Below are 25,776 nucleotides of genomic sequence, written 5' to 3'. Positions count from 1 at the left end.
ACGCCCTTCCCGTTGCTATGACAGTGCGCGAAGACTACCAGTGGCTCCTCCCCGCGCCTCCTTTCCTGCTGGGAGGGAGGCCTGCTGGCCGCGTCTCCATGGCGACGTCGGACGCGGCGGTGAGGGCGGCTGGTACCCACCTGCTAGAGACGCTGCAGCGGGGATCGACGCTGGGACGAGATCATGTCGGAACTGGGCTCCGAGGAGTTGGAGGAGGAGGGAGAGAATGATATCGGGGTGAGATCCGAGTCAGGCGGGGCTTCCCGGAGAGCGCGTGGGCGGGAGAACCTCGGGAGGTCGGGTGCGCAGAGTGGGGAGGCGTTGAGACCGGAGAACTGAGCCACGGCCCCCGGAGGCCCAGGGACTAGGACCACGCCGGCCACCCCGGGCGCTGCGTCCGGGAAGTTGACGGTGAAAGGTGAAACGTTGTGACGTCTGGTTCCCTCATCCCTCCTAGCCCTCCCCCCACTCCCCTCCCTCCATTAAAGGCGAAGATTTCCAGATGGAAGGCTTTGGACCTTTTGTCCTCTTATGTGTTAACCCCCAAAGAGGCATTCTGCTTGGATGATCGGATCATCCCAAGCTGCCACACTGTACTTGAATAGGTCATTTCTGTAACTGAGCTTTGCTCCCCCAGGAGTAAGATGAATAGGGGAAAGCTACTTCTTGGCAGCCTCCAAGAAATGCTGAGGAGGCCCTGGGCTCAGAGGGGTCCTGAAGATATTACTGTATAGGCCTGTACTCACACGAGCTTTTTTCAGTCTCCACTGAACTGACCCAGGTCGTTGGGATTATTCCCTGGTTTAGGCATCAGAGCAGAGGTAAGGGATGCACGCCCAGGGGTGTGGCTTGGGCTCTTTGTGGGCATATTTGTACTTCCCAGAGAGCAGCACCTTCCTAAGTGAGAGGGTGACCATGGTTGGGTGACAGATTGGGAAACTTTGCTGCTGTGTATGTGCACAGTACAAAGTTGAGATAGTTTCAGAATTAACTGAAAAATCTAGCACCTCTGTTGTGATGCTGTCGGTGCCTGCTCAGACCTTTTTGCTAGCTCTGGGCCCCCGCCTCTCAGCTTCTGCCTGATTTGCTGCTCAAGACTAGCATCTCTATGCACTAGAATCACCTGGCCAGTATGGAGAGCCTGAAGTGCCTGGGATTTACATGCTCCCCGGGAAAGCCAGTAAACTGATGTAAAAAGCAGAACAAACTCTGCAGTGTAATTATGCTCCAGAGTTCCCAGTATAATTAGGCCGATTCTGGGATGTCACTTCAAATTGCAGCCTTGCTTAGCTGTCTCCTCTTTCATATCTACTTCCTACCCCCTTTACTGGTTTCTCCCAGGAGAGTACTTCTTGAAAAAAAAAAAAAAAATCACTTGTTCAGGGTCTGCTTCTGGGTGGACCCAACCTACAATATCTGCCCAGCAAGCTTTCTAGTTTCTCTCTTCATATGGCCCTACTGATTTGTAATGCTTTAAGTGTCTGTATTTTTCAGGTTCAGATCATGTTTGGGATCATTTTAAAGGATTTCTCTCTAATTCAGCCACCCCAGCTGCTCAGTATTGAGCATATTGGGAGACCTCTTTTACAGAAGGAGGGGCCTTTTGTACATTTTGATTTAGACTAACCAAGAAACAAATCTGTAAGGTCACAAATCTTTACCTTATATTCTAGGAAAGAATTTCTGGGCCAAACCATATTAGAAGAGGACAATAATTGCACAGATGTTTGTTTCTGAAATCCTCTATGTAGTGTGTCTGTACTTGTGTTGTAATAAGACTAGACAGATCCAATTCCATGTTTTTTTTATTTTAATTTTTTATATATTTTATTTAAGGTATACAACATGATATTCTGGGAAACCCAGGTTAAATTATCTCAATTTCTTTTGCCCAGGAATACGAGGGGGATCGGAATGAGGCAGGTGAACGGCATGGACACGGGAAAGCGAGACTACCCAATGGGGACACATATGAAGGGACCTATGAATTCGGTAAAAGACATGGCCAGGTCAGAATCAATGACTTGACTGGGTGGCTTTCTCTGTTTAATACTCTATCAGCAAATGTTAAATTTAGGAATGATATGAATTAAATAATCAATGTGTTTCAGGGGATCTACAAATTTAAAAATGGTGCTCGATACATCGGAGAATATGTTAAAAATAAAAAGCATGGTCAAGGCACTTTTATATATCCAGATGGATCGAGATTTGAAGGTAAAATGTTATCACAAGCAGATTTCTGTGCTGCAGAAGTTTTTCTTTTCTTTTTCTTTTTTTTTTTTGTGACTGAACTTGTTTGTGGATACAAGAAAGCTTAAAATTCTCAAGATTAGTCAGTCATTGAACAAACACAGAGTGTGTTCCTGTGTTCACAGGGTTGACACAGAAATCAGAAAGCCTTGTCATTAATTAACTAACTAATCAATTAGTCTGTAGTGGGAAATATGACTGTCCCTGTGACCAGCACATCCCCTCCTGTGAGCCTGTGCAGTTACTGGGAGCAAATGTAAGAGATGCTGCCAGGTGAGCATGGATCTCGGGGCATTATTTGGACCCATGGCTTCAGATGCTGTGTAGATTCATGTCCCTGAAGTTGTCTTTGCTGTTTTCCGTTTCTGACCACCCCCTCTCCTGATGGACACATTGTTTCTTTAGACCTGGTGGTTCCTTCAGTGAGGGCTTTTGGTCTGGAAGCATTCTGCTTTATGAAGCTGATTTTCCTATCTCTGCTGCATTCCTTCCATAACAATGTTATGTTTCAGGAAGGTTCTTGTTCCCTTATTTCCAAGAACCTCACTGCTGCCCCATGTACCATGGTCACCTGGCGTGACTACAATGTTAGCCTAATCCCAAACCTGGGAAGAGAGACAGATAGGGAGTGGGTTGTGAACCTTCGGAAACTGTATGCAACATCTGTGTTATAGGCATTATTCCCCCCTGGGAAGAAGTTATCTAGTTTTTGTTAGATTTCCAAAAAGATCTGTGACCCCCAACCCTGAACTCTTGTGACAATAAGTGTGGCTTTGCATGGGCGACTTCATCTCTCCTTGCCTCAGCTTTCTCATCTGCAGTATGAAGAGTAAATGGATTAATTCACATGAAACACTTAGAGCCATGCCCGATTCATGGCAAGAGCTCAGTGAGCGTCCATGGCTAGGACCATTATGTACCACGTATTACTGTCACTTCCTAACGAGGATGACATATTGTTAAAGTGCAAGCTGTGGTTACTTGCCTTACTCCTAGATAAAATGAGAACCGGTAGTAGTAGATGTCAAAGAATTACGGAAAGGGGATTCTGTCTGATTCTGAGACCAGGATGGAGAGTATGAATGCCGTCCCTGTTAGAGATGGAATTTGTTTTGTTTTGTTTCATAAATCTTAGAAGTCTTGCTCCAGAAGAAGCACCATCTACTTTTTGAATCGACTTTAAAGAATTTAATTTGGGGCTTGATTTAATAATTTTCAAATTCTTATGAGCCTAATCTCATTGTTATCACTTTTGATTTTAGTGTAGATGTTGATACAATTTGAACAGCATATATGTAAGAAAAGACACTCAGAATAAGGGACTTAAAGAATTTTGAATATGAAGGTTAACTACAGGGAAAACTTTTTCTCTTCTCCCGTCTCTGACACCAAATGTGTAGATTTTCCGTACCAAGCAATCCACTGGCCTGTGGATACTACCTGGGTTTCCAATGATTCGACTCAATTCTGACACTTACTACCCAGAGTTAGTGCTGACCCCTGTTAGAAGAATAAATTTAGGCAAATTAAATTTAGCAAAGTTTAATTGAGCAAGAAAAGAAAAAAATATATAAAAGAACATTTCTTGAATTGGGCCGTCCCTGGAGTTGAAACAGATTCAGGGGAACTCTGCAGAAGCCGCATGGTCAGGTGAGATTTACAGACAGAAAGGGTAGGAAAGGTACAGGAAAAGGAATACAGAAGCTGACTGCCTGCGACTGGCTGAGATTCAGCTACCATCACAGAAGCACACTTCTAAGTCAGGTTTTCAATTTACTTAAGTACTGAGTTAGATTGTGGTTTGTGAGCAAGAGCTCAGGTATGGAAGTATGGAGGCTTTCTCAGGCCAAAATTTTTTGTTTGATTTAACACCCAACAGGTTGAGGGCTCAGTCCCACAAGACTGCCCCCACTTCAGATGTCAATCACAAGTGCTGGGTCCCAGGTTACTCACACTTCTGTCTGACTTGGCTGCAAATCAGGGGTTCCTACAACTCCCTCCTCAGGTTTGATCATTTGCTGTAATGGCTCACAGAACTCAGGGAAACACTTCACTTATGTTTACCAGTTTATTATAAAAGATATTATAAAGACTACAGATGAATATCCAGATAAAGAAGTACATAGGGCAAGGTCCAGAAGGTTCTGGAGCACAGGAGTTGGGGTGCACTGCCCTCCTGGCACGTGATGCATTTACTAACCCATAAACACAGCAAATCTCCTGTTCAAGAGTTTTATAGACTTAAATCTCCACCCCCCATCCCCCTTCACTTCCCTTTCCTTCTGGGAGGTTGGTGGGTGGGGCTGAAAGTTTCAACCCTCTAACCTAACTCTAACCCTAACCCTAACCTCTGGTGACCATCCTCCTCTTGAGGATATCTAGGGGCCCTGCCCTAAGTCACCTTGTTAGCAGAAACTCAGGTGTGATCAAAAGAGACTCATTCTGCATAACAAAAGACACTCCTATCACTCAGGAAATTTCAAGGGTTTTAGTAGCTCTGTGCCTGGAACCTTGAATAAAGACCAAATATATTTCATAATATACCACACCAACATATAAAACTCATTTGGAAACATTTGGGATTTTTTGTTTCTCCAGATGGTTTTGTATCTTAAAGGGTGCAAGTTTCTTCTCTGACTAAAGCTTAAATAAGAGTCTTATTTCACTAGGGCAGCAATAGAAATGAAGATCAAAAGTTACGATATTAATTTTAGCTCAGTAAGTCAATATTCTTCCAATCACAGAGTAAGTTAATGCATGGCTGAAAATTCATAGCAGCCTATTTTAGCTGACTGTCATCACGAGGGGCCAGAATGGTTTTGTGTAAGGCAGTGTGTCTGTTTTTATGCCAGTACCATGTTGTTTTGGTTATTATAGCTTTGTAGTATAATTTGAAGTCAGGTAGTATAGTGTCTCTGGCTTTATTTTTTTTGCTCAGGATTGCTTTGCCTATTCTTTTGTTCTGTCTTTTGTTGTTCCATATGAATGTTAGGATTGTTTTTTCTATTTCCGTGAGCAATGTTATTGGTATTTTGGTGGGGATTGCATTGAATCAGTAGATCACTTCAGATAGTATGGACATTTTCGCAATATTAATTCTTCCAATGCAAGAGCATGGAATGTATTTACATCTTTCTGTGCCCTCTTTAATTTCTTTCAACAGTGATATGTAGTTCTCCTTGTAGAGATCTCTTACCTCCTTGGTTAAATTTATTCCTAGGTATTTTTTTTTTTTGGTGACTATTGTAAATGGGCTAGCTTTCTTTATTTCTTTTTCTGCTAGTTCATTATGGGAGTATTAAAATGCTACTGATTTTTATGCGTTGATTTTGTATCTTGCAACTTTATTGAAATCATTTATCAACTCTGAGAGGTTTTTTTGTTTGTTTGTTTGTTTGTTTTGTAGAGTCTTTAGGCTTTTATATACATAGGATCATGTCATCTGCAAACAGGGAGAATATGACTTCATCTTTTCCAATCTGGATGCCCTTTAATTCTTTCTCATGCCTGATTGCTCTGGCTAGTACTTCTAATATTATGTTAAGTAGCAGTGGCGAGAGTAGGCATCTTTGTCTTGTTCCTGTTCTTAAGGGAAAAACTGAAAGTTTTTCATTCAGGATGATATTGGTGGTAGGTTTGTCATATATGGCTTTCATTGTTTTGAGATACTTTCTTCTATACCTAATTTGCTGAGAGCCTTTATCATGAAGGGATATTGAATTTTGTCAGATGCTTTTACTGTATCTATTGAGATAATCATATAAATTTTGTCCTTGATTTTGTTGATGTGGTATATCACATTTATTTACTTGCATGTGTTGCACCACCCTTACTTCCCTGAGGTGAATCCCACTTGATCACAGTATATAATTTTTTAGATGTGTTGCTGTATTATGATTGCTAATATTTTGTTGAGGATGTTTGCATCTATGTTGGTCAGAGATATTGGCCTGTTGCTTTCATTTTGTTGTATCTTTGTCTGATTTTAGTATCAGAGTGATGCTGACCTCATAGAATGAGTTCAGGAGAATGGCCTATGTTTTAAGTTTTTGGAACAGTTTGAAGAGAATTGGTATTAATTCCTCTTTAAAGGTTTGGTAGAATTCAGAGTAAAGCCATCCAGTCCAGGGCATTTCTTTGTTGGGAGACTGCTGATTACTGTTTCAATCTCATTGCTTGTTATTGGTCTGTTCAGGTTTTCTGTTTCTTATTGGTTCAGTCTTGGTAGTTTGTAAATGTCCAGAAATTTATTCATGTCCTCCACGTTTTCAAATGTATGGATGTATAGTTGTTTCTAATGGTCTCTAATGATTCGTTGTATTTCTGTGGTATTGGTTGTAATGTCTCCTTTTCCATTTCTGATTTTGTTATTTGTGTCTTTTCTCTTCTTTTTTTTTTTTTTTTTTTTTTTTTTTTTTTTTTTTTTTTTGGTTAACCTAGCTAATAGCTTGTCCATTTTGTTTATCGTCTCAAAAACACAACTTTTTATTTCATCCATCTTTTGTATCAGTTTTTGGAACTCTGTTTCATTTAGTTCTGCTCTGATCTTATTTCTTTCTTTCTACTACTTTTGGGATTGGATTGTTCTTGTTTTTCTAGTTCTTTCAGGCATAACGTTAGGTTGTTTATTTGAAGTCTTTCTATTCTTTTGATGTAAGCATTTATTGTAAGAAACTTCCCTCTTAAAACTGCTTTTGCAGTATCCCAGAGGTTTTGGTATGATGTGTCTTTATTTTCATTAGTTTCAAGAAATTGTTTGAATTCCTGTTTAGCTTCTTCTTGGATCCATAGGTCATTCAAGAGCCTATTGTTTAATTTCCATGTATTTGTAAAGTTTCCAGAGTTTTACTTGTTACTGATTTCCAGTTTTAATCTGTTGTGGTCTGAAAATATACTTGAGATAATTTTGATTTTTTAAAATTTGCTGAGACTTGACTTGTGACCTAACATGTAGTCTATTCTGGAGTATGTTCCATGTACTGATGAGAAGAATGTATATTCTGTAATTGTTGGATGAAATAGTTGTAATTGTTGGATGAAAGTCTCTTTTATCCATTATAAAAATAGCTGCTTCTGCTCGTTTTTGGTTTCCATTTGCATGGTATATCTTTTTCCATCCCTTCATTATTAGTTTGTGTGTATCTTTACAAGTGAGGTGAGTCTCTTTAAGACAGCATATAGTTGGGTCTAGCCTTTTAATCCAGTCAATCTATGTCTTTTGAGTGGGGAGTTTAATCCATTTACATTCAGGGTGTTATTGAAAGGTATTGTCTTACTCCTGGCATTTTATCACTTTCTGTTTAGATGTTATAAATATATTTTTTTCCTTTCTTCCCCTTTTATTATTTGTCTTCAACATTTGTTGGGTTTTTGAGGTGGTAAGATTTAGTTTCTTTCTCTTTCACATTTTTGTTTTACTAGTGGGTTTTGTTCTTTCTTGTGTATTCATGATAGTGATTATTGTTTTTCAGATTCCAGTTGCAGGACTCCCTTGAGAGTTTCTTGCAGCACTGGTCATGTGGTGGTGAACTCTTTCAGTTTTGTTTGTCTGGAAAATATACTATTTCTCCCTCATTTTTGAAGGATAGCCTTGCTGGGTATAGTATTCTTGGCTGGCAATTTTTTTCTTTTAGTATTTTGAATATATCATCCCATTTTCTCTTGGCCTGTAGAGTTCGGTTGAAAAGCCTGCTGTTAGTCTGATGGGGGCTCTCTTATAAGTGATTTGATGCTTTTCTCTTGCTGCTTTTAGAATTCTCTCTTTGTCTTTGCTATTTGCCAGTTTGACTACAATGTGTCTCAGAGAGGATCTTTTTGGGTGAAATCTGTTTGGGGATCTTTGAGTTTTCTGAATCTGAAAGTCTGTGTCTCTCCCTATACCAGGGAAGTTTTCTATTATTATTTCATTGAATAGGTTTTCAATGCATTTTCTTTTCTCTTCACCTTTTGGAACACTCATGATTTGGATGTTCATGAACTTAAGGTTGTCTGCTAGCTCTCTTAGATTTTCTTCTTCTTTTTTTTTTTTTTTGCTTTTTGTCTTTTTTCGTGTCCGGCAACGGATCGCAACCCTCAGTGTCGCACCCGTACTGGACCGGGACCGGCAATTTTCTTCATTTTTAAAATTTCTTTTTTTTTTTTTTTTTGCTTTTTGTCTTTTTTCGTGTCCGGCAACGGATCGCAACCCTCAGTGTCGCGCCCGTACCGGACCGGGACCGGCAACGGGATCGCAAACCTCGGTGCTGCACCCGCACCTCGCTCAGCCAGCGAGCAGGAACCGGTCTGTATGTGGGATCCAAACCCTCAGCGGGAGCGCCGCCACACTCCCAAGTGGTGCACTGTAGCAGTACACCACCGGGCCGGCCCAGATTTTCTTCATTTTTAAAATTTCTTTTTTTTTTTCTGCCTACGTTATTTTGAAAAGATCATCTTCAAGATCTGAAGTTCTTTCTTCTGCTGTCTCTAACCTGATGTTTAAGCTCTTGGCTGTGTTTTTTATTTCACTGAATGAATCCTTCAATTCCAGGAGATCTGCTACATTCTTTTTAAAAGTATTAATCTCTTTGTACATTTCCTCCTTCATATCCTGGATATTTTTTCTCATTTAATTGTGTTGTCTTCTCTTATCTCTTTGAGTTTTCTTAAGATTGTTGCTTGGAATTCCTTTTCAGTCATTTCAAGGGTTTCCTGCTTTATGGGGTCTGGTACTTGAGAATTACTGTATTCCTTTGGTGGTGTCATATTTTCCTATTTATTTGTATTTCTAGTATCTTTGTGTTGATGTCTAGTCATCTGGTATAGCAGTTGCTTCATCTGTTTCTCTGGAGTGGACTTAGAGGAGAAAGACTTTCTCCTCTTTTTGCAGGCTCTGCTGGTGACTCTACTTGTGTCACTGTGGTTGAGTATATAGCAGACTGCCTGTAGGGCGGTCCTGGCTGCTGTTGTGGTAGTGAGCCATCTTGCAGTGGCAATAGCTGTGGTGGACCACCTGTGTGGAAGGGGTGTTTGTGGCAGACTCCTGCCTTGTGTTTGGGCAGGGGCCAGGTTGCCTGGGGCTTCTGCCTGGGTTCCAGGTTGTAGATCACTTTAATTGATGACACTAGTTTGCTGTTGCCCTTATTGTAGAGATGTTTTATGAATTTTATGATGTCTTGACCAGTTTCAGTATTTCCCATCAAGTCTATGAGAAATGAGCACAAACTTGCCTGGCAGTGGGTAGGCAAGGACACCCAGGTGAGGGAAGACTCCAGGCAGAGATCTGGGCCAGCCAAGGTGCAGCATCCAGCTAGTGGGCAGCCATGGGAAGCTGTCTGGGGTGGTGCATTGTAGCCACAGTGCTAGGTGGGAAATAGAGTGAAAGGCTGGCAAGTGGCTGAGCATAGACTATCAAGCCCTGAAGTTGTTGCTGGATCACTAAGCACTGACAATGTAAATGGGGTGTGGGGTTAGGATCACTGGTAATGGGATCAGATAAACCTTGGTTTAAATCCTCACTGAGCCCCTGGCCAACCTGGAAAATCCGTTTGTCAGTACATGCAGGTGATGGTGGCCACCTGCATATACCTCATCCTGCCTGAAGCCAGTGAAACCCTGCCTCAGCCCTCTCTTGGCCAGCCAAAATGGCTCACCACTGCATGCCATGCAGTGCAAGAGGAAGCAGGATCACACATGTTGTCAGAGTCCTTCCTGTGGCCTCGGAAGGAGGCACGTGAGCATGGGGCCCTGAAGCTGTAGCTCCTTTTGCTTCATGGCAAACCCACCTCTGCCATTGCTGATAGTCTGAAGACAAGGTAAAGGGCATCGCTCCCTTCTGCTCACCCAGGCTTCTTTCTGTGTCATTCCTTCTAGGGGAGTGGGTGGATAACCAGAGGCATGGCCATGGTGTGTACTACTACATCAACAATGACACCTACACTGGAGAGTGGTTTGCTCACCAAAGGTAATAAGAACATGATGATGTCTTTAGATTGCTCACTCTTGCTGAGAAACAGAATTGTGACAAAAGCCCACTTACCAAGTCTGACAGGTAGTTCAAATCTTTCCATGGCTTTAAGGCAAGCTGCTGGATGATGTGTTACTAAGCAGGTGCACACTCACATCATGACTGATGTCTTCCCCTCAGAGGGGGCGGGACACTAGAGTCCTTTGCCAAAGGGCCCCAAGGTGTGGAGGGCACAGAAGAATCAGCTAGGGGACTGAGCAACAGCTCCTAGTAGCTGTGCCTCTTCCTAGGGAAACCAGCTGATGCACTGGAAGCCTGCCTCTGTCCAGCAGGTGATGCCTGTCGTCTATGCATCTGTTAATGTCTCATGCATGGGGCACGCTGAGCAGGAGACATCTTTTGAATGGACACATATATAGAAGCCAAGTTGTTTGTGAGCCTGCATCAATCTAAGCCACCCCCAGTTTCAATGTTTGTGTATAAACCTGGAAGGTTTTCCTCTTTGCTGGAACAAAATGCAATGTGCCCCTTGTCTTAACCAGGCATGGGCAAGGCACCTATTTCTATGCAGAGACGGGCAGTAAGTACGTCGGGACCTGGGTGAACGGACAGCAGGAGGGTGCAGCTGAGCTCATTCACCTGAACCACAGGTACCAGGGCAAATTCTTGAACAAAAACGTAAGTCAATGGGAAGTGACATTTGTCAATGAAATATGCAAAAACCCTGTATTAATCCATTTTGTGTTGCTATAACAGAATACCTGAGACTGGGTAATTTATAAAGAACAGAGGTTTATTTGGCTTATGATTCTGGGACAGCTGCATCTGGCACTGGCCTCAGGCTGCTTAGACTCATGGTGGAAAGCGGCAGGCAGCAGCGGGTACAAGCAGATCACATGGCAAGAGGAAGCAAGAGAAAGAGAGAGGGGAGGTGCCAGGGTCTTTTAAACAACCAGCTGTCCTGGGAACTAATAGAGTGAGAATTCACTCATTACCCCTCCAGCCTTTAGGGAGAGCATTAATCCATACATGAGGGATCTGCCCCATGACTCAAAAAGCTCCCAACACTGCACATTGGGGAGCAGATTTCCACATGCATTTTGGGTGACAACATCCAGACTCTTATCAACCCCCCTCCCCCAGCCTATGAAAATGTGTGAATGGAAAGTACTAAAAACTCAGGGAGACCCTCCCATCCCCTTCAAATGTGGGGAACAGGACAGCTGTGCCTCTCCCTGAGCCTCTCTGTACCTGTTTCTCTGCATCTCAGTAGAGATGCCATCGTCTTTCAGCAGTGGTCTGTTGCATTGCTGTAACATGAGGGGGCATCTGAACTTCCCATTGTACCTGTTCCTTCTCATTGGCAAATCGGACACAAAATATTTGTTTCTTGCACTTCTACGTGGAGTGTTTGGAATCTGTTTCCTGGGAGGGCAGTGCTGGTGTTCCCTCCGCAGCCCAGGTCTGGAGGCTCCAGTTCCCAGTTCCCATTTCCCAGCACTCACATGGATCATTTCCGTTCGGAGGACTCTTGCTTTCATGGTAGCTCTGGTCGGGAGCTGAGCAGAAACCTTCCCCACAGCGGGAATCTGTTGAGCAAATGAACGGTGTTAGAAGTGGACATGGGGAACATTTAACTGGCTTAGCAACACCTCCTCAGACTCTCTTAAAACTCTGTTTTCATTTATATATGAGGGGTCTTCAAAAAGTTCATGGAAGGATTTGTATTATCTTTTTTCCTCACCACTATGCAAACAAGGAGGTATCATCTTTTAATTCGATTTTCCACCAGCTTTTTAAGGAACCTTTTATAATTTATGCCCTAACTGCAGATTTTACTTTTATTATTTTTCAAAACAGTACATTCTCCTCAAATCTCTGCATTGTTTATGTAATTCCCAGCAAAATTCCCATGGGTGTTTTTGGGGTGGGAGGTATGTAGGGGCGAAGAGATCTTGACAAAGATTAATCTGGAAGGATCAATAAGCTTGAACAACCCAGACCAGTCTGGAAAATAAGAGTAAAAATGGGGGTTTTGTTCTGCTAGTCAGTATGCAACTTTAAAGTTATTTAAAGCAACTTTAAATAACACATGAGTACGTTCTGATTGCAAAACATTCAGACACTGGCACCCTGCCCTCCCTGCTTTCCAGCCCTCCCTCCTCTCCCTGCTTCTCCCTCGAGCATGTGCCTTCTGCACCATTTCTGTGCCTCATGTACATACACGCTTATACATACAGAATTATAGTTTTGGGGTTTTAACTGCATAGGTAGGGTTGCCCTATATCAGGACACAAAAATATACACAAAGATACATCTTGTCCTTCTGCACCATTTCTGTGCCTCATGTACATACACGCTTATACATACAGAATTATAGTTTGGGGGTTTTAACTGCATAGGTAGGGTTGCCCTATATCAGGACACAAAAATATACACAAAGATACATCTTTTATCATTTTGCACACTTGGGAGTATTTATGTAGGTTAGATAATGGAATCGCTGGACTTACTGAACCTATAAGAATTGACATTTTAAATCATGACCTGCACTGCCAGTTGTCCTAAAAAGCTGTGCCAATTTATACTCTTGCCAACAGAATATGAGAGTCACTTTATCACCTATTCTCACCAACACTGGGTATTGTTAGTCTTTAACTTTTTTTTTTTTTAAACCTGATGGGTAAACAAACACTGTTGTCTCATTGTTTTAATGCGTATTTCCCTGATTACTAGTGAGGTCGAGCACCTTGTCACACTTTTGTTGTTGTTGTTTGCGTTTCTTCCTCAAAATTGCCTGTTCAAGTCCTTGTTGACAAGTTGTCAAAACATACTACAAAGCTTCAATAGTTAAAACAGTGTGATACTGGTATAGAGATACATAGACCAATGAAGGAGATTAGAAAGTCTAGAGACAGATCCATGTGGTAAAATAATGTAACACTTGATACGGTTGTCATTTCAAATTAATAAAGAAATAATGGTAAAGAGCCAAGAAATGGTGCTGGGACAGCTTGATAACCATTTGGGAGAAAAATAAAATTAGAGTTTGTCCTTCAGCATGTAGATGAAGGTACTTTCTAGAAGAAATAAAGATTTAAATGTAACCAAGAAAATCACATATAGAAAATAATATAGGCGAATATTTATTAACTTTGAAATGAGGAAAGAAAACTTTCTAAACAGAAACATAAAGGAAAAACCAATAGATTTAGCTTTTAAATTTAGCTTTTAAAAAGATTTAGCTCTTAAAGATTAGAAAACACTATAAAGAACATTTAACAGATTAATGATAATGGGGGTAGGAAATTTGCAACATTTGTCAACTTACATCAATGTGATTTAAATGGCCGAAAATCTTGAAAAAGAGTTTAACCTCACTAATAAAATATGTAAGTTAAATGGCGAGATCCCATTTTTTAAATATAAAAAAACATGTGAAAGTATAACAAGATGTTAGTGCCCAGAAAACAAGTGTTTGACAATATGGGGATTCGTAACTAGTGATGTGGGAATGAAGATTATTAGAGCTTCATTATAGTTAAAAAAACATATAGGCTTTTGTCCAGAAATTCTGATAATTTACCCTAAGGAAGATGAAGATATCAGGGTTTCATAAAGTTTTAACTCAGAATATGTTTTCTATAACATTCTTTGTCAAAGGAAAATATCAGCATACCAAATATCAACAGTAGCCAATGATTAAAATAGATTATAATTCAGGGATGAAATAAAGTATCAGGTTGATTACTGGTGTTTTGGAAGAATATCTGTAAATATGGGATATAGTTCATGCTGTATTTCTAAGTAAAAATAGAGTATAAGTTAGTATTTGCAATTATGATCAAATTTTTATATTATAACCCCCCCTATGTACTAGAAACAAAATTTGCAAAGAATACATTAAAATGTTAGTAGTGGTTCTATTTCTAGCTAGTTTACCTGTGGGTGTTGACATATTAAAGTTTTTTTTTGTACCAAAACATCACTTCTATAAAGAAGTAAAATGTGGCTAAACTTTGAAAAACTAAGCAAAACAGGACATATACTTTGCAATTCCATTAGCCATTACTTCATAAAAGCATTCTCTAATCTGTATGGGACTTTACCCAATTATATGGTTTTTGGGTCGGTTATATGCTGACAATATTTATGACGCATTTTGTGTTTTCTGTTGGGTGTTGACGTTTAGTATCAGGTTGATTACTGGTGTTTTGGAAGAATATCTGTAAATATGGGATATAGTTCATGCCGTATTTCTAAGTAAAAATAGAGTATAAGTTAGTATTTGCAATTATGATCAAATTTTTATATTATAATCCCCCCTATGTACTAGAAACAAAATTTGCAAAGAATACATCAAAATGTTAGTAGTGGTTCTATTTCTAGCTAGTTTACCTGTGGGTGTTGACATATTAAAGTTTTTTTTTGTACCAAAACATCACTTCTATAAAGAAGTAAAATGTGGCTAAACTTTGAAAAACTAAGCAAAACAGGACATATACTTTGCAATTCCATTAGCCATTACTTCATAAAAGCATTCTCTAATCTGTATGGGACTTTACCCAATTATATGGTTTTTGGGTGGGTTATATGCTGACAACATTTATGACGCATTTTGTGTTTTCTGTTGGGTGTTGACGTTTAAGAGTGAAGTGCCTTTTGACTTCCCTTTGCTTATAGCCTGTTGGCCCTGGAAAGTACGTGTTTGACATTGGATGTGAGCAGCATGGTGAATATCGCTTAACGGACATGGTAAGTTGCAGAGTTGCAGAACATACATCATTTTCTATGTTCGCAGCAAAGGAGCTGCTCCACAATATAGATCCTACAAGATTAGAGGTGATTTGCCTAAAACGTGATGACAACTCTTGGGAACTTTCACATTTTCCTCTTCCTCCTTTATTTGCATGCATTAGTATACAACTAAATTGCTAGAAGTAAACAATATCGTTTCACACTTATTGTGGAAGTCTAGACCTAGTTTTTATCAACAGGGACAAGCTAATCCTGAGTCAGAGAGTTCTGGACACTATTAGGTCCTAGAAATGACAAGTGAAATCTACAACTGGTGTCATCACAATTTGTCCAATGACTGTCAGCATGTCAGGTGTGTGATTTGCACCTCTTAAAGCCTCATTGGTTAATAATTTTCTTTTTCTTTTCAATATTTAACATTAGTATTAATACTAAATCAATATTTTCTCATTAATATTAAAATTAGCCAGCTACCCCAGATATGAAGGTACTTCAAAAAGTTCATGGAAAGATCCATATTATCTTTCAATTCTATTTTTCCACAAACTTTTTGAAGTACCTTGTACGTGTGTGTGTGTGTGTTGGGGAGAGGGATGTCTGTCTTTGTATTCCCGTCATCATTAATGTCTGACTCATGCCTATAGATAATTGGCAATTTAGTAAAATTTCCTGGTCTTGGTACTGGTTTTGAGGCTTTCAACTCACTTATTTACCTGATGTCATCCTCTTCATAAGGAGTTTTGAACTTTAATGAGGACCTTGGCCTGGCAAAAAAGTGTCAGATGGTACTTTTATTTTCTTTTTGGTCTCTGAAGTTCCTTAGGTACGTTTTCCTAACAAGTTAAAAATGAATCGTAGGCCAGCCTTCCCACACCTACACATTTTCTTTTCTGAAGAAAGCCAGAGAACCCCAGTGTCTGGGTCTGCCACCAAACGCATTCTCACTCAGCCTCGGCCGAGGCCTCTCTCTCCTTGATTTGCTTGTTGTTGCTGTCGCTCTTGCCAGTCCTCTCACATTATCCTGAGGGGCTACTTTAATGCGACCCTTCTCCACCACCTTTGGGTCAGCTGTGAGAGGATGCAGGAAAGCTGCCCTTGGTCACCAGAGATAGAAGCCATACTCTGGGAAAGTTGTGAAGATGGAATGAGATGAAGTTCAATGAGGGCTGCCCAGCACCTGCTCGGCAGCCACCTGTCCACCGTATCTGTACTGAACGCTTCATCCTCCACCTCCTGCAGGCTCTGGCCTTGAATCCTAAGGCTAACCTCAATACCAGATTTTCTATTCAGTGCTCTCCAGATACTTTCTTAAACCCGACTTTCTCATTTCTCTTCCTACAGTCTCTCAGATTCTAAAATCGAAAGGAATCTTTGAATCTTTCCCCCTTAACTTCCCACAGCCAATGGACTCTCAGACCATGCGGTTCTACAACTAAGTGCATTTTTCTTTGTGTGTGTAACCACCTGCACACACAGTCAGAATTTTGAAAAGCTATTGGCTTTATTGTTCTGTTGTGATGGTGACATGTTTATTGCCTTTGCTGGGCTTCTCCGTGGGACTGGACACCTCTCATATGTCTCTCAAAGGAACCTTTTGGCAAAATTGATTATACTGACACCACTGGTAATAAATCTAGCCTTTATAAAAGGCTTACTAGTGACTGAGCAGTTATTTTAATTTGGGTAGTGATAAAAACAAAGCCCAAAGTGTTTTGCAGTTTTAGACTCTCCCAGCAAACGTTAGTAGAAGTCAGTATTTCAGGATGATGAGAAAGAACCTCAGTAACATCTAAGGTAGAAAACATTGATGTAAACCCCAAATCTTGTATCTGTTCTATTCCCGAACATTTGGAATACTAAGTCCAGCAATTCCTTGACTTGAGACTAGAGTGTTCATGTTCATGCACCTCGATGTCGTTATGTGATGTTCTGTTTGTCCTTTTGTCTTTTGTGTCTGTTTTCTTTCACTTCGCATAATGTCTTCAAAGTTCATCAGTGTTGTAGCATGTGTTGAAATTGCCTTTTAATGGCTGAATGATAATCCAATGTATGGACGTGCTACATTTTGCTTATCTGTTTATCTGTTGATGGACACTTGGGTAGCTTCCACCTTTAGCTGTTATGAGTAATGCTTCAATGCACATTGGTGTGCAAGCATCTGTTTTAGTCTCTGTTTTCAATTATTTTGGATTTAACTTTTTAAGGAGCTGCCAAATGTTTTCTATGGTAGCTGCATCATCTTACAGTCCCACCAGCAATGTAAGAGGGTTTCACCGCTTGGTTTTGTAAATAAAGTTTTATTGGAACACAGCCACGCTGATTCATTTAAGTGTTGTCTATGCTGTTTTCATACTACAGTGGCAGAATTAGTAGTTGGCACACATATGTGGCCAGCCAAGCCTTAAACAGTTGACAGAAAAGTTTGCTGACCCCTGTGCTAGAGCAATGTTTTTCATAGTGCGTGCTAACACGCCCTAAAGTCAATTTAGTAGATTGTGAGCAACATTTCAAAAAATGAAATGGAATAGAATAGAAAATCTCAAGTGAATTTTGGTAGTAGAGACAAACGTGGACCTTGTTTCATGTTTGCATGTGTTTCGTGGGCTCTGGGCCACCGTGTAAGCTGCATCTCCTCTGTGGGCTGCAGTGTTTGGACCTGCTGCTCCAGGCACCACCTTTGGGCCACCTGGGGCTCGTTCAATGCAGATTTGTCAACATTTCCTGTGTGGCCCTCTTGGGGAGAAAGGTGATGTTCTTTTAAGTTTTATTCCACTTTATTGTTAACTACTTTACAAAAAAAGACAATAAGAGATCCCTGCGTTTGAGTGGTCCTTTCTGAATAATATTAATTCTTTTTTCTTTTACATGAAATAATATGCCTTAGGCTGGGTTCCTCAGTGTATTCGTTTCCTTGGGCTGCTGTAGTAAGTACCACAAAGTAGGGGCTTAAACAATAGCTATTTACTGTCTCACAGTTCTGGTGGCCAGAAGTCCAAAATCAAGGTGTCAGCAGGTCTGGTTCCATCCGAGGCTGTGTGGGAGGATCTGCCTCAAGCCTCTCTCCTTGGTTTGCAGACGGCCGTCTTCTCCCTGTCTTCACATCTCTTCCCTCCATGCCTGTCTGTCTCTGTGTCCAAATTTCTTTTTATTTTTTATAAAGACACCAGTCATATTTGATTAGGGCCCTCCCTGATGGCTTCATTTTAACTTGATTATCTTTGTAAAGACCCTATTTCCAAATAAGGTCACATTCGGAGGTAGTGGAGCTTAAAACTCCAACATTTTTTTTAGAGGGGTGGAGGACAGAATTCAACCCATAGCATGGAGGAAACAGACCCCAAGACCCTGAGATATGGTAAAGACCCTATTTCCAAATAAGGTCACATTCGGAGGTAGTGGAGCTTAAAACTCCAACATCCTTTTTTAGAGGGGTGGAGGACAGAATTCAACCCATAGCTTGGAGGAAACAGACCCCAAGACCCTGAGATATACACGTGAGGTTTACTGGGGAGTCCCTTGGGATCAGTTGCTGTAAGGCAGTGAGGGAAACAAGACTGGGCAGAAGTGGAAGTTGTACTGTGATGTGACCCCATGGGGAGGTCTGAAACTAGGATGGCCCTTCAAAGTTTCCTGAACAGAGGCAAGGGCCTTTGACCCCTGAGTGGACCAGGCAGTGGGTGTAGGCTGCCCACGGACGGATGGGATGTGAAACCTGGAGCTATGCAGTGCCCCTTGGTGGGGGAAGTTCCTTGGGACAGAGGGGCCCAGTTCTGAGCAATCAGCTGTCGGCACTCCCAGCAGCAGGAGGGATGTCCATCAAGCCTGGCAGAAAACCTGCTCCTGGGGGGCTCTCAGAGGGTGGTCCTGGACCCAAGAAGTAGACCAGTGTACTTGGCAGAATCAACATACATTGGCTGCTCACCAGTGTAGGAATTATACATTATTATGAAATGTTCCACGTTTAGAAATAATGAACTCTCATTCTGCTTTCATTGGGTTTTATTTTTCACCATAATCCTTGACTCAAGAGTAGAGCATTCATGTTCATGCACCTCGATGTCATTACATGAACATCTTAGGAACTTCTTAGGCCTTTTCTTGTACCGATACTACTTTTATTGTTTGTATAAATAATCTTAGAGCTAGAAAGTCTGGCTGAGCAACTGGAAAGCCCATTTGGCTTGTCCACTCTGTAACTGTTGGGGACAGCCGGGCTGTGCTGAGTCTGAAGGCCTTTTGTGGCCCCCACTGGAAAGCGCAGGTGTGGCCCTGCTCTGCGGTCACCTCTCATCCAGCTCTTTCAGATCCCTTACTGCCCTCAGGTGCACTACGGATAGGTGGCAATTGAATAGTGTTATAAAAAGGCTCAAACATAATTCAAAACCAGTTCTTTCTTCTCTCACTTTTAATATTCCAGACCAAGATTACACAAATGTTGGTAAATTTACAGATTTCCTCTTGAAATAGGAACGAGAAGAGGAAGAGGAGGAGGAGATGTTAGCAGCTGTCATTCCAAAATGGAAAGCTATCAAAATCACAGAATTGGCCCTGTGGACACCGACCCTCCGTGAGGAGCCGCCACGTATGGAGGAGGCAGTCCAGGAAGAGGCACCAGGTGCTGAGGGTATGGAGCGCCCCCTGGTGGTCGCAGCTGTGGACATCCCATGTCCACACCCTGGGAAACAGATACGGGGCCGGCATTCTCTTCCCTATGGAGACTAAGGGTCATCAGCTTTACCAAATTGTCATCCACTCAACTCAAAACCCCCAGAGGACAGGGGGTTTCTCTTTCTCACATTTGTCATCAAAAACGCCTAGGAATTAGAGTTATCAGACCAACTGCACCCATCCCTGAACCATTTTATGCAGCAGGGCCTGGGCTGGAGCTGGGTGGACTTAAAGTATGTGTGAGGGTCCCCTAGAGAAAAAGCGAGGTGCGGCTGTCAGGAGGAGGAAAGGGGTGCTGACAGCCCAGGGATGGCTGCCCACCCTGAACCATTTTATGCAGCAGGGCCTGGGCTGGAGCTGGGTGGACTTAAAGTATGTGTGAAGGTTCCCTAGAGAAAAAGCGAGGTGCGGCTGTCAGGAGGAGGAAAGGGGTGCTGACAGCCCAGGGATGGCTGCCCACCGTGCAGGTCTTCAGTCTCCCTCATTCTGCCGCCCACAGTGTCTTTGTCCTTTTGTGTTTCAGGTGTGGGAGAGCCCGTGGAGGATGTTCAGACTCTGATGGACGTTTCCGAGGAAGACACAGATTTGATGAGACCTGGAGATGAAGATGCAGACGCCATCCAGGAGGACCGCTGGGACGAGTTCCGCTATGACATGGCCCTGGGTGAGGACAGGTCCCTTACAGAGCATGGATAGCGAGAGTGAAGCCCGGGCCCCATACATGGGATTGGCGGTGGGATTCTCCTTACTGCCACAAGGACATCCTTGGGCCAGGCCCCAGGGACTAAGGGGAGGTTTCAGAAATGCCACTGTGAGCTCTGCCGAGGTGCTGCTGCAAGCCCAAGGGCGGCAGGGGAGGGCCTGGTAGGATGCAGGGAGTCCATTAGAACTGTGGAACGTGGCTCTCTTTATCACTGCTGTTTCCGCAGCTGAGCCACAGGCGCATGGCTAAGGGTTAACCGTGCTGGCAGCTAGCTCTTTTTAAGGGGGCTTGGATGTGCAATTAATCTAGAAGCTTCCACCTCGGCCAGGTCATAGGGCAGGGATTTGACTCCAAGTCTGACTTAGGCTTAGGTTTCTGAAGTCTCTAAAAATCTTTTCCCAAGTGCTTGTGCACACTACCGGGAAGCTCAGAGAGGATTCTCTTCTCGTAGCCCAGTTTCTTATGTCTGATTCAAAGTGGATACTTGTTTGTATGGGAAAGGGCGGTCTGGGAGCAGCCTGGGCACAGGCAGCCACCTGCTCCTGCCTGGCTCCGGGCTGAGGTTGCTGGGCCTGGGGCCCCATTCAGTTTAGTTTGTTTCTGTTGTCAGTTAAGAGGAAATATATTTCCCATTCGTTTGAAAATAATATCTGGAATAATTAGATCATGTAAAATTGTTTTCTATTTCAGTGCTTTAGACACACATGATTAGACTTTGATTAGCAGTCATGGGCCAGCAGTACCTAAGTACTATGATGACGAACCATAGAAGCAGTGTCTGGCTGTGTGGAGTTGTGACTGAGGTGGGGTCAGGTGGAAGCCCAGCTCTGCGGGTTAGCAGCTGCGTGCCGGCTCATCTGCCCTGCTTCTCCCATTTGCGTGAGGTGCAGAGCAGTGGTCCCTCACAGGTACAATGCCCACGGGGTTGTGTGAGGACTGAGTGGCTGATTTAGAACTGTGCCTGGCGGTGCTCCACAGAGATGGGTCCTCAGCAACTGCTGGGACTGCCAGGTGTAGACGCTGGGCTTGGCAGGGGTGTGGGATGGAGAGAGAGGGCACTCATTCTCCAGAGCCGGGCAGGCCGCGCTAACAGGAGAGGGGATGGCTCACCCAGGGCAAGACCAGGAAACACTTCCAGGAGGGGGTAGCTCCAGGTGAGTTGAGTGGGCCGAGAGGTGGCAAGGGATAGGTGAGACCAGGAAGGAAATTCCTGGCAGAGAGCAGAGTCTGATGGCCAGGAGAGGGTGGGGCATGGGGGGCCAGTACCTTCCCTTGGCCCTTTCTTGACATCACATGGCCCTGAGTGTGGTGGGGTCGGGGCACCAAGGGACCTGCAGGGAGTGCCTCATCAGGTTTGCCCTTTGCACTCCTCTGGGGCTGATGGGGGGTAGAGCCCTGGGGCTGGGCAAGGCAGGAGGCTGGGGTCACTCAGGAGGTGGGATTTTCCCCACCCAGAAGCTGGTGGGGGAGAGAAAGGAAGGGGCAGAGAGGAGGGTGAGGAATCCCTGGAACTGGGCTGGGAGAGACTGGGCGAGCTGGTAGCGCCCACTACGAGCTGGCGTCTGAGACAGTGACTTGTGGATCAGCCCTGGACAAAAGGACGCCACCCGAACTCAGTGGTTTCGGCCCCCAGGGGACATTTGGCAATGTCTGGAGACTTGGGGGCCAGTAAGGGAGGTGCTACTGGCATCTTCCTGGGTAGAGGCCAAGGGTGCTGCTAAATGCTCCAACGCACAGGGCGGCCCCACAACAAAGTCATACTCAGTTTAAAATGTCCATAGTGCCTTAAATGAAAAATGAACTAAAAAAAACTGGGCTCGGTAGGCAAAACACTTTATCAAAATAATAAAAATTCAAGATCTATTTATTATGATTCCCACATTACATCTGAGATTTTACCCTACTGATTTCTTCTTTAACATGGCCAACAGCGAGAGTCATAGAGTTTACTTAACAATAAGTAGTGATTCTAAATTTCATGAAACATTTAAATATAGCACCTTATAAGAATGTGACAAATTCCTGCTTTTCTTTTAATTAATATAAGAACCAAACAGTTACATGTTTTATCCACAAAGATGGTTGCTTTGGACAGTGCATGCAGGCATAAGATAATTATTCATATTACATGAATATTCCTTTCTTAGCATTTACTTTGAGTGTGTCTTTTGCTTATTTTATTACTGGTACCAAAGGAAAAACTGTAAAAATCTGTATAAAATGACAGTGTGTTTTTGCCTAAGTGCTTGGCAATTGTAATATTTTTTGTTGCAAAATTTCTGTTAGTGAACAAAGAATTTTAAAGTAGAAATATGAAATATTCTTATGTTTCAAATATAAAATATGCTTATGTTTTAAAGTAAATATGAAACACGCTTATGTTTCTCTTTTCTTCTCAGGAAATGTTAGTTTTGAGGAAGAAGAGACCAGACAATCGGATGGGCCGGAGTAACGCGGAGCGAGGGGCGAGGCGGGGAGGCCGTGTCGTGGGCGCTCTGCCGGCGGGCAGCTCACGCGAATCGGTCATTCATCTCTCTCCCAGTCGTTCCTCGTGTCGGTTTACGATCGCAAATAAATCTGTTCACGATCCTGTTTCTGAAATAGCCTCTGCTTCAAGTTCTTTAAACCACAGGTTATCAGGTTGTAGAGTTTTCTCCTGGGAACAAGAAAGCTGTGACTGCAGAAGACGGCTCATGGGAATAGAATTCCAGCCAAGCCAGAAGGACAGTCACAGTCAGCCTGCCACATTGGTGGGGCCCGAGGGGCTGATTGGGGACCAGAGTCTCCTCAGATTTGGGTACCCTGCGTGGTGGGCGGGTCCTGGAACCAATCCCCTGGGAATATGAGGGATGACTGTATATAATAAAACTTCTCTCTCAAATTTCTCTTGAGAAAGCTAGGGAAACACCTAGAAAGGGATTATGTGTGCAACTCTCACAAAAGGCAATATAATAAATACAAACGTACTTCAAAGTGTTCATGGAAAGAGTTGTGTTGTCTTTTAATTCTACTTTTCTACGAACTTTTTGAAGTATCCTTACACACTGCAGGCTCAGGTAGGAACCACCAGCTGCTGCTGGAGGCTGGGGCCCGCATTGTTCCACACCTTCACCTTCTCAGGGGGGATCTTGGGGCTCCCTGACGGGGGTCCCTGCAGTTGGCTGAGGGGCAGGGCCACCCACCGGCAAGACTCTGGCTTGGCTTCTGCAAGACTTCTGCACATCTCTGGTTTCTTCATAGGCTGGAGGCAAGCCTAGGCCATGTTCAACTTCTTGAGTATTGGCTCACGTGGACCCCCTTTGTCTCCTGGCACCAGTGCAGCCCCTGTTGTTCCTGGGGGTAAAGCCACGACCTCTGGGAGGAGCCCCCATTTTTCACCTCACGCTGCTGCACCTTGCCGTCCTCCTCTTCCCCTGCGTTACAGATGGATGGCAAGTGTCTTCAGTTCACCCCGAATGACCTTGAGGGTTGGTCTGCCTGATCCAAGGTCATGCATAGCATCTGGTGGTTATGTTCTTAAGGTTTACGATCGCAAATAAATCTGTTCACGATCCTGTTTCTGAAATAGCCTCTGCTTCAAGTTCTTTAAACCACAGGTTATCAGGTTGTAGAGTTTTCTCCTGGGAACAAGAAAGCTGTGACTGCAGAAGACGGCTCATGGGAATAGAATTCCAGCCAAGCCAGAAGGACAGTCACAGTCAGCCTGCCACATTGGTGGGGCCCGAGGGGCTGATTGGGGACCAGAGTCTCCTCAGATTTGGGTACCCTGCGTGGTGGGCGGGTCCTGGAACCAATCCCCTGGGAATATGAGGGATGACTGTATATAATAAAACTTCTCTCTCAAATTTCTCTTGAGAAAGCTAGGGAAACACCTAGAAAGGGATTATGTGTGCAACTCTCACAAAACGCAATATAATAAATACAAACGTACTTCAAAGTGTTCATGGAAAGAGTTGTGTTGTCTTTTAATTCTACTTTTCTACGAACTTTTTGAAGTGTCCTTACACACTGCAGGCTCAGGTAGGAACCACCAGCTGCTGCTGGAGGCTGGGGCCCACATTGTTCCACACCTTCACCTTCTCAGGGGGGATCTTGGGGCTCCCTGACGGGGGTCCCTGCAGTTGGCTGAGGGGCAGGGCCACCCACCGGCAAGACTCTGGCTTGGCTTCTGCAAGACTTCTGCACATGTCTCTGGTTTCTTCATAGGCTGGAGGCAAGCCTAGGCCATGTTCAACTTCTTGAGTATTGGCTCACGTGGACCCCCTTTGTCTCCTGGCACCAGTGCAGCCCCTGTTGTTCCTGGGGGTAAAGCCACGACCTCTGGGAGGAGCCCCCATTTTTCACCTCACGCTGCTGCACCTTGCCGTCCTCCTCTTCCCCTGCGCTACAGATGGATGGCAAGTGTCTTCAGTTCACCCCGAATGACCTTGAGGGTTGGTCTGCCTGATCCAAGGTCATGCATAGCATCTGGTGGTTATGTTCTTAAACACGAGCCTCTTTGAGGACAAAACATTAAGAACACAATATTGGAGGGCCGGCCCGGTGGCGCGCTGCTACAGTGCGCTGCTTGGGAAGCGCAGCGGCGCTCCCACCGAGGGTTCGGATCCCACATACAGACCGGTTCCCGCTCACACCAAGGGTTGCGACCCCGTTGCTGGTCCTGGTCCGGTATGGGGGCGACACTGAGGGTTGCGATCCGTTGCCGGACACGGAAAAAGACAAAAAGGAAAAAAAAAAAGGAATACAATATTGGGGCCTCTTTAAGAAGAAGCATACAGCATTATGATATAAAATTATGCAAAAGCAAATATTAAGAATAAGAATAAATTTCAATAAAATGGTGAACTGAAAAGATGACAAACAGCACAAAATATAGAAGCTATCACGTATTGTCATTAATTCATTGCTGAATATGACTCTCTAATGTTTCTTTTCCTACATTTTTTGCCAGCATACTCTTTGATTGCCTTTTCTTATAACAATAATTTTGTAATATTTTCTCTAGGGATATTAGCAAGATAATTACAGTGTTCCTTCAGTGTAGTTTATTAGTTATTGATAGTTGAGAGGCATAAACATGTATTTTCACATGCAAACATATCAGTGTCCACAAAACTGCTACAGGATTATATATTACAAACAGGTAATTGCCTGTGATTCCCATCAAAAAACTAAATGCTGCATCATTACACCCCTGAGCAGAGATACTCTGTTTTGATTAGGCACCAGTGAGAATCCTGTCTTATAATCCCACATGTGAGGCTCACTTCTGACTCTGCTTCAAACCTCGTTCCTTTTCCATTCCCACATATGATGGTGCTGGATCCTTCTGCGGGATGGTTTGTATTGGGATTTGACCTTTGACCCTGCACCTATATTTCACAGTGCTGGGTAAGTTAGCAAATGTATGGTAGGAGCTGTTCCTACCTGATTTTGGAAGCTATTCTTAAGA

The 25,776-nt window shown here is 43.2% G+C and overlaps 1 protein-coding gene across 4 annotated transcripts; it reads left to right on the top strand.

The window, feature by feature from the left end:
• Positions 1 to 89: 89 nt before the first annotated feature.
• RSPH1 (radial spoke head 1 homolog (Chlamydomonas)) lies at positions 90 to 24,264 on the top strand. 4 transcript variants are annotated; one of them, XR_550791.1, is made up of 10 exons: positions 91 to 237; positions 1,896 to 2,009; positions 2,112 to 2,217; positions 10,102 to 10,192; positions 10,738 to 10,873; positions 14,879 to 14,950; positions 19,421 to 19,577; positions 20,145 to 20,285; positions 22,724 to 22,881; positions 23,846 to 24,264. XR_550791.1 is itself a non-coding variant. In XM_008576911.1 (9 exons), the coding sequence occupies exons 1-9, from the start codon at positions 184 to 186 to the stop codon at positions 22,774 to 22,776; spliced, it is 915 nt and encodes a 304-aa protein (XP_008575133.1). In that variant the 5' UTR covers positions 90 to 183; the 3' UTR covers positions 22,777 to 22,925. The 4 variants fall into 4 exon arrangements, 3 of the variants coding, with proteins under 3 accessions (XP_008575133.1, XP_008575132.1, XP_008575134.1); XM_008576911.1 differs by lacking the exon at positions 23,846 to 24,264 and having other exon boundaries at positions 90 to 237; positions 19,421 to 19,568; positions 22,724 to 22,925; XM_008576910.1 differs by lacking the exon at positions 23,846 to 24,264 and having other exon boundaries at positions 22,724 to 22,925.
• The last annotated feature ends 1,512 nt before the right edge of the window (positions 24,265 to 25,776 follow it).

The sequence above is a fragment of the Galeopterus variegatus genome, unplaced genomic scaffold (assembly GCF_000696425.1).
Source record: "Galeopterus variegatus unplaced genomic scaffold, G_variegatus-3.0.2 Scaffold1427, whole genome shotgun sequence".
Lineage (NCBI taxonomy): Eukaryota > Metazoa > Chordata > Mammalia > Dermoptera > Cynocephalidae > Galeopterus > Galeopterus variegatus.
This window is presented reverse-complemented; position numbering and strand designations above follow the sequence as displayed.